Genomic DNA, 21759 nt, shown 5'->3' on the forward strand with positions numbered 1-21759 from the left:
AGGGGGGTGGGGGGGTGGGCATGAAGGGGCTGCTCAGTTAAGATACGGGAATGAGTTTGTTAATGTTTTTGCTCTGATTTGTACCTAGAGACTGCTTAACCTCCCCCCACCCACAATACCCACAAGAGCCACTCCCTACCACCCATCATACACACACAGACATGAACACACACACACGCACACACACACACACACACACAAACACACACACCCGCGCCCCCCTTCAGGCTAATACAACACACACCCTGCTACATACACAAACAAACACAAACACTGACGAAAAACACAAACCACACTTCCAAGACCAACACAACACCCACCACACACACACACACACACACACACACACACACACATCTTTACCAGGCGGTCTAGGCTGGTGCCAGCGGCTGTGGTGGGCCGCTCCTCGGGGCTGTAGGGTCTGAAGCGGGCGTTGAAAGTGTCTGTGATGCCGCGGGTGGACCGCCCCATTCCGGCAGGCTTGGGATGCCCACATCCCTGAAAGACCTGCAATTACAGCGGTCACAGAATGAGAAACAAGGGCAGTCCTGCTTCTGAGGTCAAAATGTCTATGATGCCTTGTAAAATTGCATTACACATTGGAATGTCTGGTAAAAAAAAAACAGTTCTCTTTATCTTAGTTGTGATGTTAATGTTGATTGGCATTTTTGGGTGGAGGTGCAACAGAGAATCTTATGGTGATCATCACTTTATTAGATTCTCTGTGTGTCTCCTGGAAAGCCCAGCTGTTCTTCCTACAGTTTTATTTTCGTAATCTCTGACGCCTCTCAAGCAATCATTTCACCGCCTTGGTTGCATCTGCTTCACCTACTCAGAGTTCATTCCTGTCACTAGAGGTTAATGATGCTACAGACACTCTTTGCTCTGCAGCAGCACCTTGTCTGGACGCTACATGTCCTCTCGTTCTCGCCACTCGTTCTAAACTCCCATGGTCACTCATGGTTCACTAGCAGTTATCTGTAAAGTAGCCTATGTCCAGTTTAATGAGCCTTTATGCGTAGACATGATAGTATCATTGGATTTTTTTCTCTCCTCCTAATGAGAAAGAAGTTGCTATATTTTTTCAGTGAAATCAAATACCAACATTCTACAGCCTTCTAGATCCCAGTCCATCCACTCATCTATCACTCCTCCATCACACCCACTATATTGCAGGCGGTCATGCATGTTATTGATTCATCACTCAGTTCTGGAGAAGTTCCTTTTCCTTTCAAACAAGCAAAGGTTACACCTTTGCTCAAGAAAAGTACAGTACACTCAGTTGAGTTGATATGAAGAATAGACCTGAATACCGTCTTGTCAAAGGTTCTTCAGATCTTGGCTCTTGGATCTTCAAAACGTGTCTAAAGACTCATCTGTTTACCTTGTATATTGAAATGATTTTTTGATTTTTGATTTAGCACTTGTTAAAAGTCAGAGGGCCAGATGTACGTACATTTGCGAACGTAGCGTTATCAGCGCCATGGACACACCGCAGATTGCGAGCGCTGTCAGACCCAAGTTTATGTCGTATTTATCAATCGTTCAATCCTTAGTGTAAACTGCGCCTTTCTCTGCCCTTCTCCGCCCATAAACACAATTTACGAACGTCCACAACTGGCAGCGCCTACACTGATGACAACATTAAAAAGAATCAAACGTTTAGCGATCATGAAATAATACCATACATGATAAGATGTCAACAAGCAGGGAGATAATGAAGATCAGTAGTTCTACTCAAACTACTTGTGCACGTAGGCTATGGAAGATTGGTCAAATCTAGCAAGTAGGAAAGTTTAAGTGAATGACGTGAAAGTGAAAGTAAGACATGCGAAAGGCCAACGAAAATTAAGGTTGCTTTTGGTAGTACAAATACTTTCACCACAAAAACTGGTGTTCTAAATAGCGATTCTGTTGTCTTTGAAAGGTTCTCTTATTGACGCATTGAACTGCAATGTGGATTAACACCTGTTTTTACAAGGCGGAAGTATTTAGGCGCAGAATAGACGTGCGCTTTCAGGAGCAGTCTTTGTACATACCGCGGAATACATAACTAGGCGCTCTTTACTCTTCCCCTCCCATCTTTTTACGCTAAACTCCCACTTTCCCCTGGATCCTCCCATGAATGCATATGCATGACATGACAATCGCAATCTGCCACTTTCAGCTCCCGCGACAGGCAGTTTGCGCTTTTACATCATTGCGGCCTGTTTGTAGCCTGGGTGTTCCCATGCTGCCTTGCGCGCGATTTGATTCACGCTGCTAAGGCAGCCTGGAGACCATGGAGCAAATTTTCGCCTGAGATAGGGAACCAATCACAGAACAGGTGGGAAAGCAAGACGATGATGAGCTATGCACAGACGCATTTGATAGACATCCGTGGCACCCAATAAACGGATCTGGGCATTTTTTTCAAATACGAGAAAATGAACGTTTGGTTCCCAGACCACGTCTCATTGAGAAGTGGTGGCGCTAGCCAGGCTAGCCTGTTTGTACATACCTCGCAATGATTTTACACGCACATTGCGAAACAAATACGCCTGAAATGGGCGCAAAAGCGTTAGTACATCTGGCCCAGAGAGTCAAAGAAGAAAAAGAGAAAAAAAATCAGTGCAGGAAGAGGCAGTAAGCCCAGACTGGCTTATATGAAGCCTCCACCTAAAAAAGTAACAACAAGAGCCACAACAAAATTATCAAAAAATGTCAATTCAAAGAAACAAACGACTATGACAGAAATCAACAGGAAAACCAGCTATAGACCAGTGATTAAGTTAGCGTTTAGGCATCTTTTAAAATGATTAGTAGTTAAACAATTCAAAGCCAGATGTGACATTTCCCCCCATATTTTAGCACCCCTATAACATATGGAAAATTGAGCTTGGCATGTTCTAAGTTGAGGAGGGTGAAAATCATTAACTTACCTTGTTACATATGAATAAACCTGTGAATTAGTTTTAAAATAGCATCATAATTCTCCTTACTGTCACGATTTGTATATGCTCATGCTTATTTCATTTAGTCTGTTACTTCAGTCTAGTATCAATCTTTAGTCTGGTATTTTCTTTTTTAAAATAGGCTATATGACTTTATTTTAAACTGACAAATGTAATGTTATTGTAGTGTTTATTGGTGTTATTTTAAGTCGCTTCAGACAATAGCGTCTGCTAAAAACTATAAACATCAGCAAAAAAAAGAAATCAAATCAAGTCAGGTAGAATTTAAGAAAACAATGGGTGATGTTAGCACATCAGTCCATCACTGAATAACTACAGGTGATAAATCTAAATGATGAGACTAGTATCAGTATCCTAACCATTCTAGGATTCTTCTCAGAGCCCCACAATGTAAGCAACTGTGCTTGTGGTGAGCAAATAGGCGGAAACAGCATGCATCCCCAAATAAGCAATGTGACCGCACCGCACCAATCTCAAGGCTACTGAACTTCTCAGTTCCTGGAGACGTTGACATCTGAATAGTGTCTGAGCTGAGCAGGCTGTTATGCTAGGTCACTTTAAAAGTGTATTCACAGATCTAGCTTTGTGGAGACCCTACCTTGAGAACACACTTAGACAGGCTTAATCTGACTCTTACTCTTCCTTTCAGTAAAGTCAGCTTTATTATTTATTTGTTTTGTTTCCTGACTGGTGAAGATGGAGAACGTTAATGCCATGCGTGACTTTCCTGACAAGAGCTCGTCTTTCTCAGCAGCGATTCCTCTTATGCAGTAGGCAGGGCATGCTAGCATGGGGATTTCCATAATTCAACTCATTCATCCCCCTCTTTTTCCTCTTTTCTCCCATTCACCTGTCTGTCTTTTACCATCTCTCACTCTCCACCCCCCCCCCCCTCACTTTCTCTACACTGCCTACCTTTCTCTCTCTCTCTCTCTCTCTCTCTCTCTCTCTTCCTTAACCTACATCTATGCTCTCATTACATCTAGCATTGCCTCTCTCTCCCTCTAGCTGAGAACGTACCCCTGATATGACAGCCTTGCTACAGAACTACATACACAAAGTACACAAAGTATACTTTCTGTCAAATTTCATAACAGAAAACCATATCGGGGATGTAGACCTGAAGTGCAGCTGTCTGTTTCTTCATATGAAAGACGTTGACAAGGGGGAAAATCTGTGATCTGGAGCACCTTGAGGTGCATTTTTAGTTTCAGGACCTTGACAACTGAATGTCTCCCCTCAAATGCATACTCTCTCCCTATAAAGGGCCCAGTGCTTGGGAAACCTTGACACTCTGTCAGATCATGTAAGACGCTCCCATACATTATTTGACATATTGCCTCTTTCTTGCCCATTATGGCTATGTGAAACATGCATGAAAGTGCTTTCGAAGAAGCCGAATCCACTCGGTTTTCGCCATGAATATGAAATCAACACATGATGTTTTTGCTGCTTGCTGTATGAATAATGACGAACATGGGTCAAAAGCTCAGTTTCCATGGGACGGGCATGTAAGAAGTATGGGAGCCACTGGTACAAGACACAGCGCACAGACAGCACTGCTTTTAACTCATGGAGTTGATTTAAGGTCTCCGCTCTCAGACTTCAGACAAATACTGTCTCCTGAAAAACAGGGTTGCTAAATTATCCAGTTACTGTCACCAACTGAAGCCCTGCAAAGTAACCTGCTTAGTAATAAAATATGCCGTTAATCTAGGAAGCATGTTTTATTCAATTCAATTCTATGCAATTTAATTTAAACAATGTCATATAATTTCATTTATTTATATAGCACCAATTACAATTGGAATTTTCTGAAGATGCTTTACAGAGCCCAGAGCTTGAACCCCTAGTGAAAACACTGTGGAAAGGGAACAGGTGGAGACCTTCAGGTGTACGTTCGTACCACCAGGCTACTCAACAAGGAGAGAAAATGTCCCTTGTGTGTGTGTGTGTGTGTGTAATGTGTATTCACACCAAATTGGCCCACCATACCTTCCCAACTATGCACAGTATACCATTAGCTGCATGCCATCAGGATATTTCCAATTTTTTTATTACGTAAAGTTAGTGAACAGGTTATCAAAATTAACGCACACACAATTTGTTTGAGCAGGAGACAGAATACGCACGCAGGCACGCAACTAGGCTACTTGATTTCTTTTACTCGGCTATCTATATATGGTTATCAGCACACAATGTTAAGCTAATTCACTAACTCAATACTCATCATGGATATCACAAGTTTAAACAACGAAAACAGAAAGGATGGAGGCAGCAAAGCTAGAGGAGTTATTGAAGATGGGCAAGAACAAGGTAGGCAATTGGTGTGCTTGTCAGAACGTTAGACTGCATTACAGCTGTTTAAAGCCAGACATAACGGTAACGCTAGAACAAAACAAAAGGTAACTTTAGCCTGTATATGGCTGTATCAAGTTGTCCAAATGAATAGGTCATTGTAGACGTTGTTGTATTATTGCATGTGGATGTTGTTATGCTATCTAGGCTACTTTTTGCTGACCAATGCTTAGACCTAAAAATTGGAAACGGACAAATATTGTCCACGCGTGATTTTTTTTTTTGCGGGGGGCGGGGTGATGGGTGTGCGTACCATAGCATTAATTCCTGCAGGCACCCCTGGAGACCTTAAGCAGAAGCCAGCTCATAAGGGAGGACCTATCTAATCTGCTGAAGGCCAGGCCAGAGATATAGAACAAGGGAAACGGCAGGGGGGACCCCCCTTTCTAACCCTACTCTGTCAGATAATGTCTTAAAAAACTCACTTAGGATTGGCTACAGATGAAGCATACAACAATTAGAAGACATCTTGTGCACACTTGCGACAGTGATGAGAGCGGGTGTACCTTTGCTGAAACTTGCATGGTGTTATCCTGCATGGTCATGATGGCCTCGGAGATCTTGACATCTATGGGCTCCATGACGGCCTCTATGTTGAACGGTCCTTCCAATCTGTCTGCCACCAACAGCATGGCATCTGTCCCAGAGAAAAGCAGAGGACAAATGTGTCACATTGCATGAGAGTAGACCAACCAGCAAACACCTGATGCATAGACTACACATTAGCAAGATCACTGATGAAGATAAGTAAGGTAATCAGAAAGGAAAACTGTTGTTGGCTGCAGTGGAGATCTTGTTGGACATCTTCATATTGTTTTGATGGGGACATCCCCCAAGTGAAAAAAATAAATAAACACAAAGGAATGTGAGGTCATGACTGATGGGCAAGCTACTGTACTAGCTTACATGCAGCTTAAATTAAGCTTAAAGGAGAAATCCGGCAATTTTTCATATAGATAGATCTCATTGTCAATTCGTTGTGTTTGTTGAGGTCACAGAGTTAACCTGACAATAGCCAGATGAATTTCGCTCCGCCTAGCTCCACTCATCCATCTGGAACCGATCCATTGAAGTGTTGCTTCAGAAGGCTGGGCCTAATCAAAAAATGCTTGCATATGATTGAATAAGCCACTTGTCCGTCATCTATTGATGTGCTACTTCAACCACTCACATCGAAGCCAACCCGTGACGCTGATAACAGTCTCACAGTCGCTTCTACGCTATGTCACATCTATGAAACTCCCGCCCTGCGTCCTGATTGGCTGAACCATAAAGTCGGTTGCAGAAATCACTCTCAATGGAAGAGGTCCCAGATGGATGTGAGTGAAGCTAGGCGGAGCTAAGCGGAACGACATTCATCTGGCTATAATAATAATTGATTGAAGTCTCAGGACTACAGTAGGACTACAGAGAAGGACTACAGTACTGTAAAGGATGTTTTACATCTTTTCTCCTCTGAGAATGAAGTACGTGACCTTTATTCTGTAATCTTACAGTAGCCACCAGAGACCCCTACAGACATGCTCTTTGGTTCACATGACTAAGTTACTGCACTTGTAACCACTGCAAGGGGACTGACATCAGGTAATATTCTTCAGAAATGCTTTTTTCACCTCAACAGTGTACACAAGAGTCCATAGTAAGAGATCTTGTGGCCAGCAAAGCCATCTCTGCTGAAGCCTCAGCAGGGAGTTCAAACCTACACAGCTATTTCAGTGCACCAGGCCACACATTTACACAACAGCAGTTTTCACAGCAATCATGAAGCTCTTGAACACCTTGAGGATAGGATCTCTCAGAGCACTGTGTGTGATTCGGATGGCAACACAACAGCAGCTTTCACAGCAATCATAGAGCTCTGAACAACTTGATGATTTCTCAGAGCACTGCAGATGATTTGGAGTACACAGGGCAGGTGATGGTCCCATCATTGCCATGTAAATGCTACTAGGGTGCGTAAGGTTGCATACCCACCCCACCACTCAAGTGTGCTTGCATAACAGCCCTGGACTGAAGAGGCCAAAGAGGAAAATGATTGTAGTGATCACATCCGCAGACAGGGATCACCTTTGGCCAGGACGGCCATTTATTGGAACAGGTAACAAGGCAAAACACAGACACAGATATAGGGCAACACAGGGGTGGTCTCAGCCGCACATGTAACACACAATAAGGGTTTACCACTAGGGTTGCAAAGGGGCGGAAAATTTCCGGTAAATTTCCGGAAACTTACAGGATATATATCCTGTCTATATATAATGACACAACATACCACCCCAACCAAACCTTATAGATTATGTAAGTTATATATAAATTGTCAAGCTTAATCAGACAGATTAATTGTCCCATTACAGTTTATGCAAAATGACATTTTCAGTTTCACACCAGTTCAGTTTCACACCAGTTTTTCCCACATGAAATGACATTTTCACTGGGAATTTATTTTCCCCATGCACATGAACAGTAGGTTTCCTTTAGCCTATGCTGATTGCTGTGTGCATGGGATTGACATATGTACAGGGTAGAAATTGCATTAAATCAGGTTGTTTTAACTAATATTATGCTGCAAGATGGGGTTTTGTCCACTACATTTAAGTTCCCTGTTATAGACTAACTAGCCATATTAAAAATTCCCAGTTTATTCCCATTAATTCCCGTTTATTCCCGTATATTCCCATGGAAAGTTTACAACTTTGAAAATTCCCGGAATTTTGCCACCCTATTTACCACACACATTAACACAGGGATAAACACATGAGGTAAAACCAAAGAAACTAACACGTAACAAATACACAACATGGTAAACGCAAATACAACTATTATCACCGACATTACACATTATAGCATTCACTCACACTGCATTCTGGGAGACACTCATTCAACATCAGACATGTACATCCACCAACGCTACATTATCTATACAGCTACGATATTTTACCTGCAGACTGGGCAAAGGCATCAGCTGCTAACACTTGCACTTACTTTTTTTAAAGGAACACAATGTTTTGCGGAGAAAAGGCTCCATAAAAGTTCAGAGAAGCCAGAGTGTGCTTTTCTTTAAATGCTTCAGCAGTGAAAGGATCAGTTTCTTAAGGTATGACAGAGATGTCATCCAGTTTTTTTAAGCTTCTAGATGGAACAGAATATCTTTCTATTCCAATGTTGTTTTTATCACATTATCAAAAAGGTAACAATGCATGTTTTGACTAATTCCTTCAATCATACAATTAAGCATGCTGCTTAGAGAAAACATTTTGCAATCATTGCAGAGGAAAATGGGGGGTGTCGAACACTGGCACTGTACTGTCTCCCAAGGCGCTGTGAATCATGCTGTAATTTCTGAGCTAACTGTTTAACACATCATGGAGTACTTCTGTACACAAATTAGTCATCGCCAAGTTGAGTGGGGATGGAAATCACAGAGGAATAGATGCAGAGCAGTGTAAGTCCTTGGCCCAAAAATAGCTGCAATGCCTCTAAGAGAGCAAACAGGCTGTTCTTGAGGTCCGGTTGAGGAGTGCACGGTTTGTCTGATATCTCACTTGCATCACACTGACGCCTCCTGTTAAAATGCACCGTCTGCAAATGTCTAGCTTTTCATCACTTAATCCCACAGAGAGATAGTCTCAGATTTACTGTAAAAAAAAATAAAAAAAATCTAAGCAGGACACCAACACTCGCCCAGTCTGATGATGTGGTGATAACAGAGGGAAATGCTCCGAGGCTCAACACGCCACTTTGAAATAGCCTTCAGAATGTGGAAATGTCATGGCCAGCCAACTCTGTCTAGAGCTGGTTGCAGCCAGTTATTGATGCCAAAGTAGGAATTTCGAAAGAAATCCGATCGTATATGTGAGGTTTATATGTATTATGTGAGCTCAATATGACCTTGTGTGTGTGTGTGTGTGTGTGTGTGTGTGTGTGTGTGTGTGTGTGTGTGTGTATGTATATGATAGTGTGTGTGTGCGTTACATCACATATGATTCACATTGCATATTCAAGTCGTGTTGAGTACAGGTCATGCAATGCAAGTGGTGAGCATTTCCATAGCAACCCACTGATATACACAGGATATCCCTGATCCAAATGAACTTTATGAGCCTTCTGCCCAGTCCTACATTCTGTTGTTATACAACTATTAATGATTTAGAGGGAGCTCTTCATTCCACAACATGATGCCAGGGCCAAAGGGCTAACCTATTATGCCTTAATATTTATTCAGCCAATTTGAATTGGGTTTATTTATTTCCCCCATAACTGAAGTATGTTGGTTTATATGCTGGTCCACTGAGTTCACCTCCTCCACAATGTTTGTTGTGGCCACTTTATGGACAGTTATGATGTCAAAAGGTAATTTGATAGTAAAAATCTGCACTGCTTGTTTACTCATCAACATGGAGCAGGGAAATAAAACTAGCTGAAGAAAATGTTATTTGGAAAAAAATGGACTGGACCATCTCAAAATGTGAATAACCCTGTCCCTGACAGGCCAAAAAAAAAAAAACCTACTCCATGAAGAGTTTATGCTTTATGTAGTATGATGAAGTTACAGCAGAGGTCTCAAACTCCTGGCCCGCGTCCGGCCCAATTCCGGCCCGCGATGTATGTCAAAATAATAATGCAATCCGGCCCTTGAGGGTATTTTGCCACAAACAACGATACTGATTAAAATAGACGATAGAAGATCCAAGTACGGTGACAAATCTCATTTGTAGGCTACTCTCCTCCACTATTTGCTAGACATGCAGAGCTTGATTCAAACCCAAAATCGCTGAGAAACACGAAGACGTGCATTTGTAATGATGCGATGCAGACCACATAGTTTTGCACAAATTGAAGCAGAAATAGGCCTACACCAAATGTTGAAAAACTTTCACGTGTGGTGAAGTCTTAGGTAGGCTATATTATTCACCTATTCTGATTCTGAAGGAGAATATCCTTTTGGAGATTATGATCGATCGTCTATTGACAGTGATAGTCACGGTGCGTCTGTGAAAGGAGGTACGTCTTTGCGTGTATACAACGATGTCCACTAAGCATACCATGCTTATTTCGACCCTCTGCCAAACCTAGCTCAGAGGATGCAGTGGTAATCGTGATGATAGTGTCCGTAATGGACGTGGTACAGACAGCAGGGCTAGTAGAAATAGGGCTCTGAAGAACTACAAAGTCACCCTTGATAGGAACTGATTTGACCTGAGGTTTATTGTAGGCCTTGTGGTTATAGGCATAATAGTTTACTATTGTTGGTATAGGCCTACATCTTAGGTGTTTTCCTGTTAATTTGTTATGTGGGTAATATGACAAAAAAGAAAGTAAACCTGCTCAAATATGTTCATCCAGTATTTACTGAAAGGTGCATAATTTGAGGTGCTTGCCATCCAGTGGCTAATTAGATGGGTAAATGTACCCCCTTCATAAACTTTTGTTTATACTCAAAGATTTTTACATTTACAGTAGGACTTTATCTCTGACCACTTTCAAGCCATGGCCTTTTGAAATTTTGATCTAAAAATCCAATGGTGTTGCTTTCTTAACCCTGACGCCTATTGCCAGGTTTAAAAAAGTTATGAGAGGAAAATATTTTTATTTGGTGTGAAACACACACATAGGCCTACCTGTTTTTATGCTTTTTTGTTTGTTTTTATAATTTGTATTAATATTTATTTTATGATTATTTTATTTATAAGCTACAAGGTTGCTAGCACAGGTGTCTAAAATAGATAAAATACTTGCACTTTCTGTTTGTAGTTTTGTGTTTGAAAATACAGTATTTGAAAAAAACATTGCATTTTAGGAAATAGCCGTTCTTTTTTGTATTATTCTTTAACACTGATGTGGCCCTCCAATCAGATGACACTGGCAGAAGTGGCCCCCAGCTCATTTGAGTTTGAGACCCCTGAGTTACAGTATAGCATGTGATGGAATTTGATCCTTTCGTTCCTGTGCGTGATATACCTATATGCTAATACACTGATATAACAACAGAAAAAAAACTGTACTTTGTACTTCATTGTAATTCCATTCACACTCAAACTCTTTCATCCAAATTTACTTTCAGTTGAGTAAGGGAATTTCATCAGCACTCATGCGTCCTGCATACCCTCTCAAAGAAAGACTATGTGATCTTTTTTGTACAAACATTTTTTTTTTGTTTTAGCTTGAGTTTGCCTTCAAACTTTCACCTTGGTCTTCTGAAGAAACAAACTAGGCTAACCTTCAAGTGGAAGACAAAATACCTCCCCTCTCAAATGGACTAAATAGCCCTAGATAGCCCCTTTGGCCCAAATCAATAGGAAAGATAGTTGATTCCACTGTGCCTTAGTTTCATCATAAAAACGACGTGTTATTAATTTGTGCTCATATGGAGCCTATTACTCCGGATAGGATGGCGGTATTGATCGGACGAACGCCCGGTAAAAGAGGAGGGGTAAAAAGTATTTGATCTTTTCATTAGCTCCTGTCTCGTCTCGCTGCCGAGAGATTACTGAGCTCACAGGTGCCCGAGGAAAAGAAGAACATAGCCTCTGTGTTTTATTACGCCGCCGTGAAAGGGTGAAAGAGAAGGACTCGAGTGTCAATTAGTGGGCAAGAGAGGAGGTAGAGCAAAGCTTCGGGTGAGTGAACCTCCACAGGGCACAGGCACAAAATGGAACGGCGCCCGTTCACACAGATAGCGCAATTAAAATATTGGCGAGCTGTCTTCAGATGTTGAGCCACAGCAGACATCAATCAGTTGGAAGCAAACTCAATGAGGAGAACCTTGGTAGAAGTAAAAGAAAAAAGGAGAGACTATCTTGCGTTGTATACGAGGCCATATAGAAAAGAACATAAACTAGGAAATAACGCATCAAGTGTCTTGAGTGAAATACACAAGGCCTTTACCTCGTGTAACCAAGACCCCAATCTCAGGAAGGCTATTCTTTTTTAAAGCGCTGTATTGTGTAAAACAGCGAGGAAGGTCCTGTCCGATTTAAAAGCTGTCGAGTGAAACATTTTCAGGACAACTTTACAACTATGAATGTCGGCCTTAAACTCAGAAATAAATGCACACAGCAGTTTCTTTCTTTTCAGTCACAGCGTAACTTTTGTGTCCATTTTAACTGAAATAGTCCTTCTGCTCAGCTGACGTACTCGAGTAAATCATTTGCTTGAAGAGCCCTCAGCTGTAAACATCCACCTTTTATCTAAGCGGGTAAGGCTGAATCATTTTGCAAAAGTGTTCCTTGGACTACGCTGAAATAAAACATCACTCTATCATATTTCATGCCAACTGTCTCTGAGATGCAATAGGATTTTGCATATGATTGTAATACGATCTGACATCCATCAGTTTTCTTTTTACATGACTAACCTTCCTTTTGCAGATATACTGCAAAACCTAGATGCTACTTGTAGTGTTAGTCAACCAAAACACACAAATATCCATACACACTGAATCCTTCTTATGTGCTTGTAAACTTTCTATAAAATGTTCTTGTATTCAAAAGAGAAAACTGTATATGAGTAATTAAAACAATTCACAGTAAACCAGAGACTGGTGCAATACACGTGTATGTATATACCGCAGATTAATTGTCTGCGAATAATAAGTGTAAATGCAGCTGAAGCTGTGGCCTAGTAGACTCTCCACTGCTAGCATCTACTTGGCCCCCACTGCCTTTGAAGAGCACTTCTGTTTGTTTACACTGGGGCTTCAAATTGCCCGTGATGCTTGGTTAGATTTCCATCAGGAGCCGGCTGGAGGTCAGAATGCGGGGGGCTGACCCGGGGCTTCTGCGCCGCCAGACTCCAAGTTCTCTCTCTCTCTCTCTCTATCTGTATCTCTCTTTGTCTCTCTTAGGCTATCTCACTCATACTCTCTCTCTTTGTCTCTCTAAGCCTCACTCATTCATTCTCTCTCTCTCTCTCTCTCTCCCCTCTCAGAAGACAGATCACTTTGGCAGAGCTCTCTCAGGTGATATGGAGGCACACACACACACACAAAGAAGAGAGAGAGAGAGAGAGAGAGAGAGAGAGAGAGAGAGAGAGAGAGAGAGAGAGAGAGAGAGAGAGAGAGAGAGAGAGAGAGAGAGAGAGATTCTGGTTTCTCCTACCAAGCTGTCAAGGCTAAAACCCTGAGTTGAGTGGGAAATGTCTCGGGCTGGAAGAATGAATATTTTATTAGAATGGTACATGAGACAACTGTGGGTTGGGGGTCGGGGTAGGGGTAGGGATGTAGGTGGGGTAGGGAGGGGGGGTGGGGGCAGATGGGGCGGATAGCTGGGTGAGCAGCGATAGATTTAGAGGTTATTTCCTGTAGCTTAAACACACTTTGTCAGTGAAAATTTGTATGCGGAGAAAGCCATGCTATGAAGCAGAAGGTCGTGGATTAATTATGTTGTTTTAATGGGCTTCCTCCCCACTCGTTTATCATGTGTGTCAAAGAATGAATCACTGACTGTAAAATGTCTCACTAAGGATTTGAAAATAGCCTTCAAAGTGCTCCAAGTGCTTGGCTCCTTTGTCTGCTACGGATCTTTAATTATCGAAAGCTAGAATCATTAGTGTCTGTTAAACAAGTTTTTTCCCTTCTCCCCTCTCTCCTGATTACACTGCTGTGTGTATGAAATAATATTTATCACGACAACTGCAAAAACGGTCACAATGGATTTGTCAATAACTGTCATCTGGTAGATGCTTCCAGTCACGTGTAATTATGCAGCAACACATTACAGAGCTCTACACATCCCCTGTCGAGTTAACACACGAAGGTCAACCTGGTACATCTCTTCCGCCTGTAAGGAAACCATAGCCTGGAGGCGGTGTGCCCTGCCACTCTGTGGATTGATGGCTTTCATTTACTCCTCGCCGAAACCTCCGAAGTGCGCCGCAGTGCGCTGCTGATCACCAATTGCTTATATATTTGCTTTCGCCAATGAGGTGGAATTGTTTTTTTTTTTTGTTTGTTTTTTTTTACATCAACAACAGTGCGAGGCTCCGAAGGGAGTAGGCCCCGATCGAATTCCTCAGGGCAGATTCTGGTTTATGAGGTTTGAACAAGCTATTTTCAAATCTCCTGACTCATTTGCCACCGCTAGGCAATAAAGCTGTGGCACATGAGTCAGAAGTGAGAGGAGGGGGAAAACACTGGAAGTCAACACTCTACCAGCCCTTGAGGTAAACAACTTGTTTTGACATTTTTTCTTCTTTTTTTCCCCCTGGGGGATGTGAAAGTGAAGAGTTTGATTCCGTTGTTCTTCTTTCTCAATTAATATTGAGCAAACTGTACTCGCATCATTGACAAATAGGCCTGTGGTGAGGAAACAGCTGTCCTGTGACACATGCTTCTCACTGTCTGGGATATTAATGGGGCTTCTGAGAGAGAGAGAGAGAGAGAGAGAGAGAGAGAGAGAGAGAGAGAGAGAGAGAGAGAGAGAGAGAGAGAGAGTTAAATGCACAGGTAATAGGTTGGAGGTTGGGTTGTAAAACTAACGCTCTGACTAAAGCACACAAGCGGTGTCAAAGAGTCTCTTTATAGGCCGTCTGCAGCAAAAACACTGGGATCTTGTTCTGCCTTACCTGTTATGGCTGAGCCTTGCCAGACTCAAAGCTACGGCAGAGCTATTAGTCCCTGCTGCAATCTGACATGACAGTAATGTAAACAGTCAGCGGAAAGAATGCCCTGGGCAGTGAGAGACAGTCCCCCGCCCCCCCAAAAAAACGGACCTTAACGAACATCTCTCAGAAGAAGCCAGCCCCTGTATTTCATTTATGATGGAGAAAAAAGTGTTGCAGGGATGGGGGTATATAATCATAATACCAACTGGAAAACATTCTTTAAAAAATGAAAAAAAAAAAAGAAAGTGAGAGAGAGAAAGAAAAAAAAGAAACGTTGACGGAGAGGAAGGGAGACGATGCACTGCGGGAGACGAGGAGCTTTTTGTGGCAGCTGTGACAGTGACTTTTATGATGGGGGTGCTCAAACAGAAAAGGAAGCTGCGTGGAAATGACTATAAATGAAGAAGCGGTCCTGCAGTTTGATGTAGCTAAACACAATGGCGGCTTTTATCCACATTGTGAGGGCTGCTGCTTTTCAACATTGCTTTTTTCCACGTAAATCATCGGCATCCTGCTTTAAAAGAGCAATGGTTCTTTTTTTACTCCTCTTCATGTTGATATGATATAGATGTGGTCTGTAGTTATTTATGAGAAGACTTCTTAATGCAGAAGTTTCACAATGAATACATGGTGGGTATAGGCACTGTCATCTAGTTTTGTACAGAACAGTGACTTCAAAAACAGACTTGAGGCTCCACGATTTCTAAAGAGCAAAGAACACAAGCTGTGAAAAGAAAAAAAAAAACTTCAACTAAGATATGCTTTGTGTTAGAGACTCTGACTTTCTACCAGCTTTAAAATATGCTAGCATGTCTCCATGTGGAAGCAGTGCTCACTGCCATTCAAGTTGTATTTGAGTTGGCCTGACTTTAGGTACGTGCCAAATGAAGAAACTATTTTTATGAAGAAATGCAGCCATACCGTAACTCTCTAAATGGTTTCATAACACAGTCCTGTTGGGCTTCAGACATCTAATGCCTTGAACTGAATATATAGGAGTGAGGGATGTGCATCACATCTGCAATCACATGCATAGACTCTTATCCATCTTCAACACTGGTTTGCATTTTAAACGCCTTTTTTGTGTGTCCATGGAACTAGAAGTGTCTTACTATTTCACCCGGAAAAGGTAATAAAATGTTGCAGTAAGTCGGAGAGGACGTGATTTCTGGATATTAGCTGTGCTAGTCTCGCAGGATTACATGAGGAATGAGCGTGGGCTAGCCTGTTTGTTGTCAGTCCCTGCATTTTAAAAAGCTTGTGGGGGAGGCGTGATCGCTAAAGGAATAATTACTTGCTTAAAACTGTGAGCTGTCTTCATTAGGCACGGACCATTTAGGTCTGGCTTTGAAGGAAAAACATAGAATAAATAAACAAACAAAAAAAACATAACATAGGATGGAGATAATTGACACAAAAAGACATGAAATACTGTATCTGTTTATGGGTATATGTTTTCAAATAAATAAAACAAAGCCACCTACTACAACTTGTGAATCCTGTGTGTTTTATGCCAGACAAAGGAAAAGGGCTGTTTAATTGTCACATTCATTTTTTTAAATCAAACTGCAAGGGAAAAACATCAAACTTCTAGCAGAGGGCATAACTCAGTCTGAAGGGATACTGTCATTAGCACACTTAAAATGCATACAAATCAGACTAAATCTACAGAGTATTCCTATCACGTCTCTTATGCTGCGCCACATCATATAACCGAGGCTATGCTCTTATCACACCAAATTAAGTTTCCCCATATAAAGGGTACCCTATCTGCATAGACATTTGACTGACACTTTTTAAGTGAAGACTAAAGTTGGAGCTAGATGAAATTGGCCAATTCTAGGCAAGTAACAATACTAAGCTATACTGAACATGTTGCTGAAGAGGCTTGAAGAAGTCGAATGTGACAATAAAAGATACATGCAGTTTGACCTTTCAACAGCATTGCTAAAAAATGTATGAAGTGAAACCCTGTCCGAGACAGACATTAGAGCACTTTTAATTGCTCCCCAGTAAAAGGATTTGAGCAGTTAAACTCCATTTAGGCTTAATTTCCCATAACCTCATATTAAAATGGCTATATTAGAGCTTTGCTGCCAAGCAGATATATCCTACAAATTAATTTCCTACTGTAGAATATGCCCTCTTGTCTTAATTGGAGCCAGCTCTGAGCTCTGAAGGGCTGAAGATCCTAATTCGCTGGACTTTCGGACCATAATGGCTCAAGAGCTTTTCATCGTAGCCAACTTGGGAAGTGGGTGTGTTGGCATGAACACTATCTCTGCACCCACCCACAGTCTCTGTTCATTAAAGGGGCCCACTTTGGAGTGGATTTCCTGAGAAAAATGTAGCAAGTCTGCACTGAAGCAATATAGTCCAATTGCTCATTACATTTACAGCCAAATGTAAAATGACACTGTTGTATCTGAGTCTGTAGCTCAGTTGCACAGCTGTAGTTAAAACTACAGAAGAGGCCAGTTTGAACTAAAGTGATTAATGATGTCATGCAATATATTGGCAATGAAAAACAGTTCAGTTTAGTTTAGAACTACTATGTCTTGAGCTAGCCACACAAACAATGCTGGACTCCATCAAGCTAAAAGTACTAATTAAGAGTCCATTACAACCATGCCATATAAGAAAACATTGCCCTTGAAGTGATTCAAACTGAAGGGTTGTCAGACCTGATCTCTAGCGAGTAGATGCTCAGCTCTAGCCCAATCAGTTCACCTCCCTGGATTCGAGTGGTACTGATCTTTCGTTACACAGGGTATGCTACCATCTAGAGTTTTCCATTCTATCCTGAACGTTTTATATATAATAAAAAAAGCCAAGGAGTCCATGGCTAAAGAAGGTATGTGAGGTGAGACTGTTCAGCAGTGGATCAGTGGGAGCCATGAGATTGACAAGCAATGGATAAATGATATTACAGGCACAAAAATGCATTATAGAGTTTAAACTCAAACTCAAAAAATTCAATAAATGTGAGAAAAAAAGAGCTCAGCATGGAAATAACGTACGATACACCTTGCCACTGTAGAATTGCATTGTTACAGTATGTTTTTATCTACATCTACATTCATAAACATCTGCATTTTTGAAAGGAAACAGCTTATTAAACCTTTAAAGCCAGCTGTGATATAGAATTTGATATTAAAACCGAGACACTGTCATAACAAAGACACAGATGCAGCATTTGGAACAAAAGAACAAAAAATCTGTCACTCACATAGTGTTGATGGAAAGCTACAAGATTTTCTCTTAAGTGTCAGCTAAAACACTTTGGATGACACTTCAGAATTGCCAAATTGTCAACACTAGTTAGACAGTGACACATTGTCAAAACATTTCAGACAAAAGCCCCCACAAAGTCACAAACTGCTGTGAAGAGAAATTTATAGTCATCTCTGTACAGCACTATGTCATGCGCACACCAGCATATCACACCACAAATCACCCAAGATTAGTTCTTTTCCAATTAGCTATTTTTCGATAAAGTGGGCACCTGTTCAAGCATACAGTATACAAGGAAGGAGAGAAAAACAGCTGTGAGGGAGAGAAAGAGTGAGTGAGTGATTGAGAGAGAGAGAGAGTGAGATAGAGAAAGAGACAGAGAGAGAGAGAGAGATTCACTAGTGAAGCAGTGTCACAACAGTCGTTTGGGAGAGTTTTCTCTACTTTCAAATGAACAAAGTGGGAACGCTTCGCAACCAGTGAGTGGCCATGATCAAACAGGTTTGATGGTTGTCTGCAAATAGCAGGTTTTTCAAAGCTGCATTGTGTGAGTGTGCTGTTCACCTCTTTCATCTGCTGTGGCCTGCCACAATGTGGTGGGGTAAAAAAAAACATGTGATGCTGTTCTTTCATCCTGTTCTACATCTCTCCATACAGTAACTGATCCAAAACAACGATGCTCTCAACACGCACAATGCCATGTGCTGTAAGCAGAGACACAATAGGCTTGATGCTCTAAGGTGTGTCACAACATGCGTAGTGAGCTGTGTTGACAGTTTGATCACTCGTGGTTTCGTGTTGGTGCTGGACCTCTGCCTTTCATCATCTCAGCCCAACTACATTTGCGAACTTAAAGGCTTTGAGTTTATGTAAGGCTATGCAACCTATAGCACATCTCAGGCATGCATTGTATCATGGGATTCAACAGAAAGCATGTCGGAAACATATACCAGTACAGTGATGTACTGTATGTGATGTACAGTATGTTTTTTTTTTCTGATAAGGATGGCGTCAGTGCAGATGCCTTAGGAAGTTATTTAGGATTCTGACAAAATATAACTTCAAGGCATGGGTCCATCTAAAAAAGCTTTAAAATATGCATTATCTTTACACCTTCAGCACTTCTATACGTATAGCACAGGCACCAAAAAAAGACAGGAATTGGGAGAGAGTGAGTGAGAGAGAAAAAGAGAGAGCGAGAGATATGGTTAATGTAATCCTGTCAGCATAAGGAAGGGTTCAGGGCATGCCTACTTGCTTCAAAAAATTCCATCCAAAAATGGTCCCACAAGACAAACAAGCGACACCCACCGCCAATGTGCATTGGCGAGCAAGGGTGTTCACTCAAGGCTGTAAATAGATTCCCTGCCGTAAATCCCCTATTTTCTCCACAGCTCCTAATTTGCAGCATTCCTTGGTCATGCATACTTATCGCCAACCAGAAAAACAACAACAATACCACAACCATGGAGAATTATAGAGTTCCTCCCGAGGTATCGGAGCCTTACAAACCCAATTCATCAGAATTACATCAACTCGAGACGAGCGGAGGTGTTTTCGTTTATTACACATGAAAACAGACTCCAGGCTTGTGAGTCATAAGTCTCGGCGTCTTCGTCATTCGATAGCGCACACAATACTTGAAAGTAAGAGTCATCCCTCCCACGTAGTCCCTGATAAGCAGACTAAACAGCCCCTGTCTGTGTGCCTGGTGCGGCTTGAGGGGTGGGAGAGAGGGAAGCGTGGAGAACGGGCGAGGTGAATGGGGGACATCATTTCTAGCGAAGAGAGCGGAGAGAAAAAGTAACTCATCTTTGCCGCCCCCCTACCTTTGTGACAGACGGGGGAGCACAGTATCGGCTTTGCACCTGTCAGTGCTGTCACTGGTGCCATCAGTGACTCAATCATCTCAAAGAAGCACCTTTGACAAATACACAAGCCAGCGACGCTGTCGCGAAAAAAGAACAAGAGACATTCGGATCGACCTGAGTGCTAGTGACATGGAAGAGGAGAGGAGAGGAGAGGGGAGACAATTACCTCACCACTCTCGATGCCGGGGGATACAGTAATAGGACGTGCTTAAACGCCTCCCTTATCGCTCACATAACCATTCAGGGTCAGGGTTCAGAGTTAATGCAGAATGGCTTCTCTGGACTAAAAAGCATTAGAGAACAGACAACGTGCATCATGTTTTCTGTCTTTTCATATGTAATGTGCAATTTTTTTTTTAAATCTGTAAAAATCAAAGGAGAAATTTACCGTTTCTAAGCAATCCCAGTTCAAAGATTGGTATACTGATGTTATATGTACGACATATGGTTTAAAACGAAGGTTGTAAATACACTGATGCACAACTGAAGCAAAATTAATACGATAGAATCAATACTAACCACTACTATGTTAATTTAATTTTCCACAAGTTACTGTCCATCTTCATAAAAAATAAATAGGCCTACAAAGTTTTATTTAATTTGCCATTGGAGGCTAATTATGAAACAGACTATGTTGCTGAGTATAAGGCATTGAAAAAGTGTTTATTTCTTAGGTCTCACTGAAAGTCCTTTAGGCTACTTAGGGCAGGGAATATTATTGACTTCAGATTTCATGAATCGCAAGGTTGTGGTGAGATCCTTTTACACAGCGAGATGAGCTGTGCAATTAAAAAGAAATGAGCGAATAAAATCAATGAGATCGGTTACACTGTGGTGACAAAGGACTCAACAAAGGACAACATGGTCCTACATCTTAATTAGCTTTTATAATGAGCACTATGTAATGACTTAAAGGTACAGCTTATATTCCATTGGAAGCATGATTGTAATATTGGCTCATAATTCCACATATAGTGCATATAGAGTATATCTAGATATGCATATACATATTGTTGTCGGTGTGTCGCTGGATTTCACTTGTGTGCCACTGATGCCAAGGCATTTTGACTTTAAGGAATATATATACAATTAATCTTATCCACAGAATGCATCAAAGAAATCCAACTGGTCGTGTCGCTCCACACTGGAGATATGGCCAATGCATACAGGGCCATGAAATCTGCCAGTGTTGTGATTGAAGTCAGACTGATAGAAATTACTGATAGAAATATCTTTAGTGACAGCAACAGATGAGTGATAAGCCAGCAGGGTGATAACAATGCTAGAAATCCAATGTGTGTGTGTGTGTGTGTGTGTGTGTGTGTGTGTGTGTGTATTAAAATATACCTTGCATGCTACCTAGACAGACTCTGTCTGAAAAAACATCAATCTGATTGATGATATCATTCAATGCCTGCAACATCTAAGAAAAATGTCACTGGTTATAGGTGAAAATAAGATATGTAAAAAAAATGTGATATGTATGTGTTAGAAAAACAGAAATACAGCACTTGAAAATGATTAAACCTCTCTTATACAGTATTCATACCATAAACCTTGGAATGTCCCAAAACACATATGCGACTGGTGTGTGCTGCAACTAGCTACTTTTTAATATTTTCTATATTTTATCATTATATGTTTAGCTAACATGTTAACATTGTAAGAGTTCATCTCTATGCGCGGCTATACAAAATGTGAAAGATTAATTTGGATAAGACACACTCAGGTCCATTAGCCAC

At 41.4% G+C, this 21759-nt stretch overlaps 1 protein-coding gene across 2 annotated transcripts in view; it reads right to left on the reverse strand.

Moving 5' to 3' along the window:
- The window catches only part of gpc6a (glypican 6a), a 122829-nt gene that overhangs the window by 25866 nt on the left and 75204 nt on the right, over window positions 1-21759 (reverse strand). For both annotated transcript variants that reach the window (XM_042081315.1, XM_042081313.1), the window contains exons 5-6: window positions 5819-5949; window positions 364-507 (exon numbers count right to left, since the gene is read on the reverse strand). In XM_042081315.1, coding sequence (XP_041937249.1) covers window positions 364-507; window positions 5819-5949 — 275 coding nt within the window. The remainder of the gene's footprint in view (window positions 1-363; window positions 508-5818; window positions 5950-21759) is intronic.

The sequence above is a fragment of the Alosa sapidissima genome, chromosome 23 (genome assembly GCF_018492685.1).
Source record: "Alosa sapidissima isolate fAloSap1 chromosome 23, fAloSap1.pri, whole genome shotgun sequence".
Lineage (NCBI taxonomy): Eukaryota > Metazoa > Chordata > Actinopteri > Clupeiformes > Clupeidae > Alosa > Alosa sapidissima.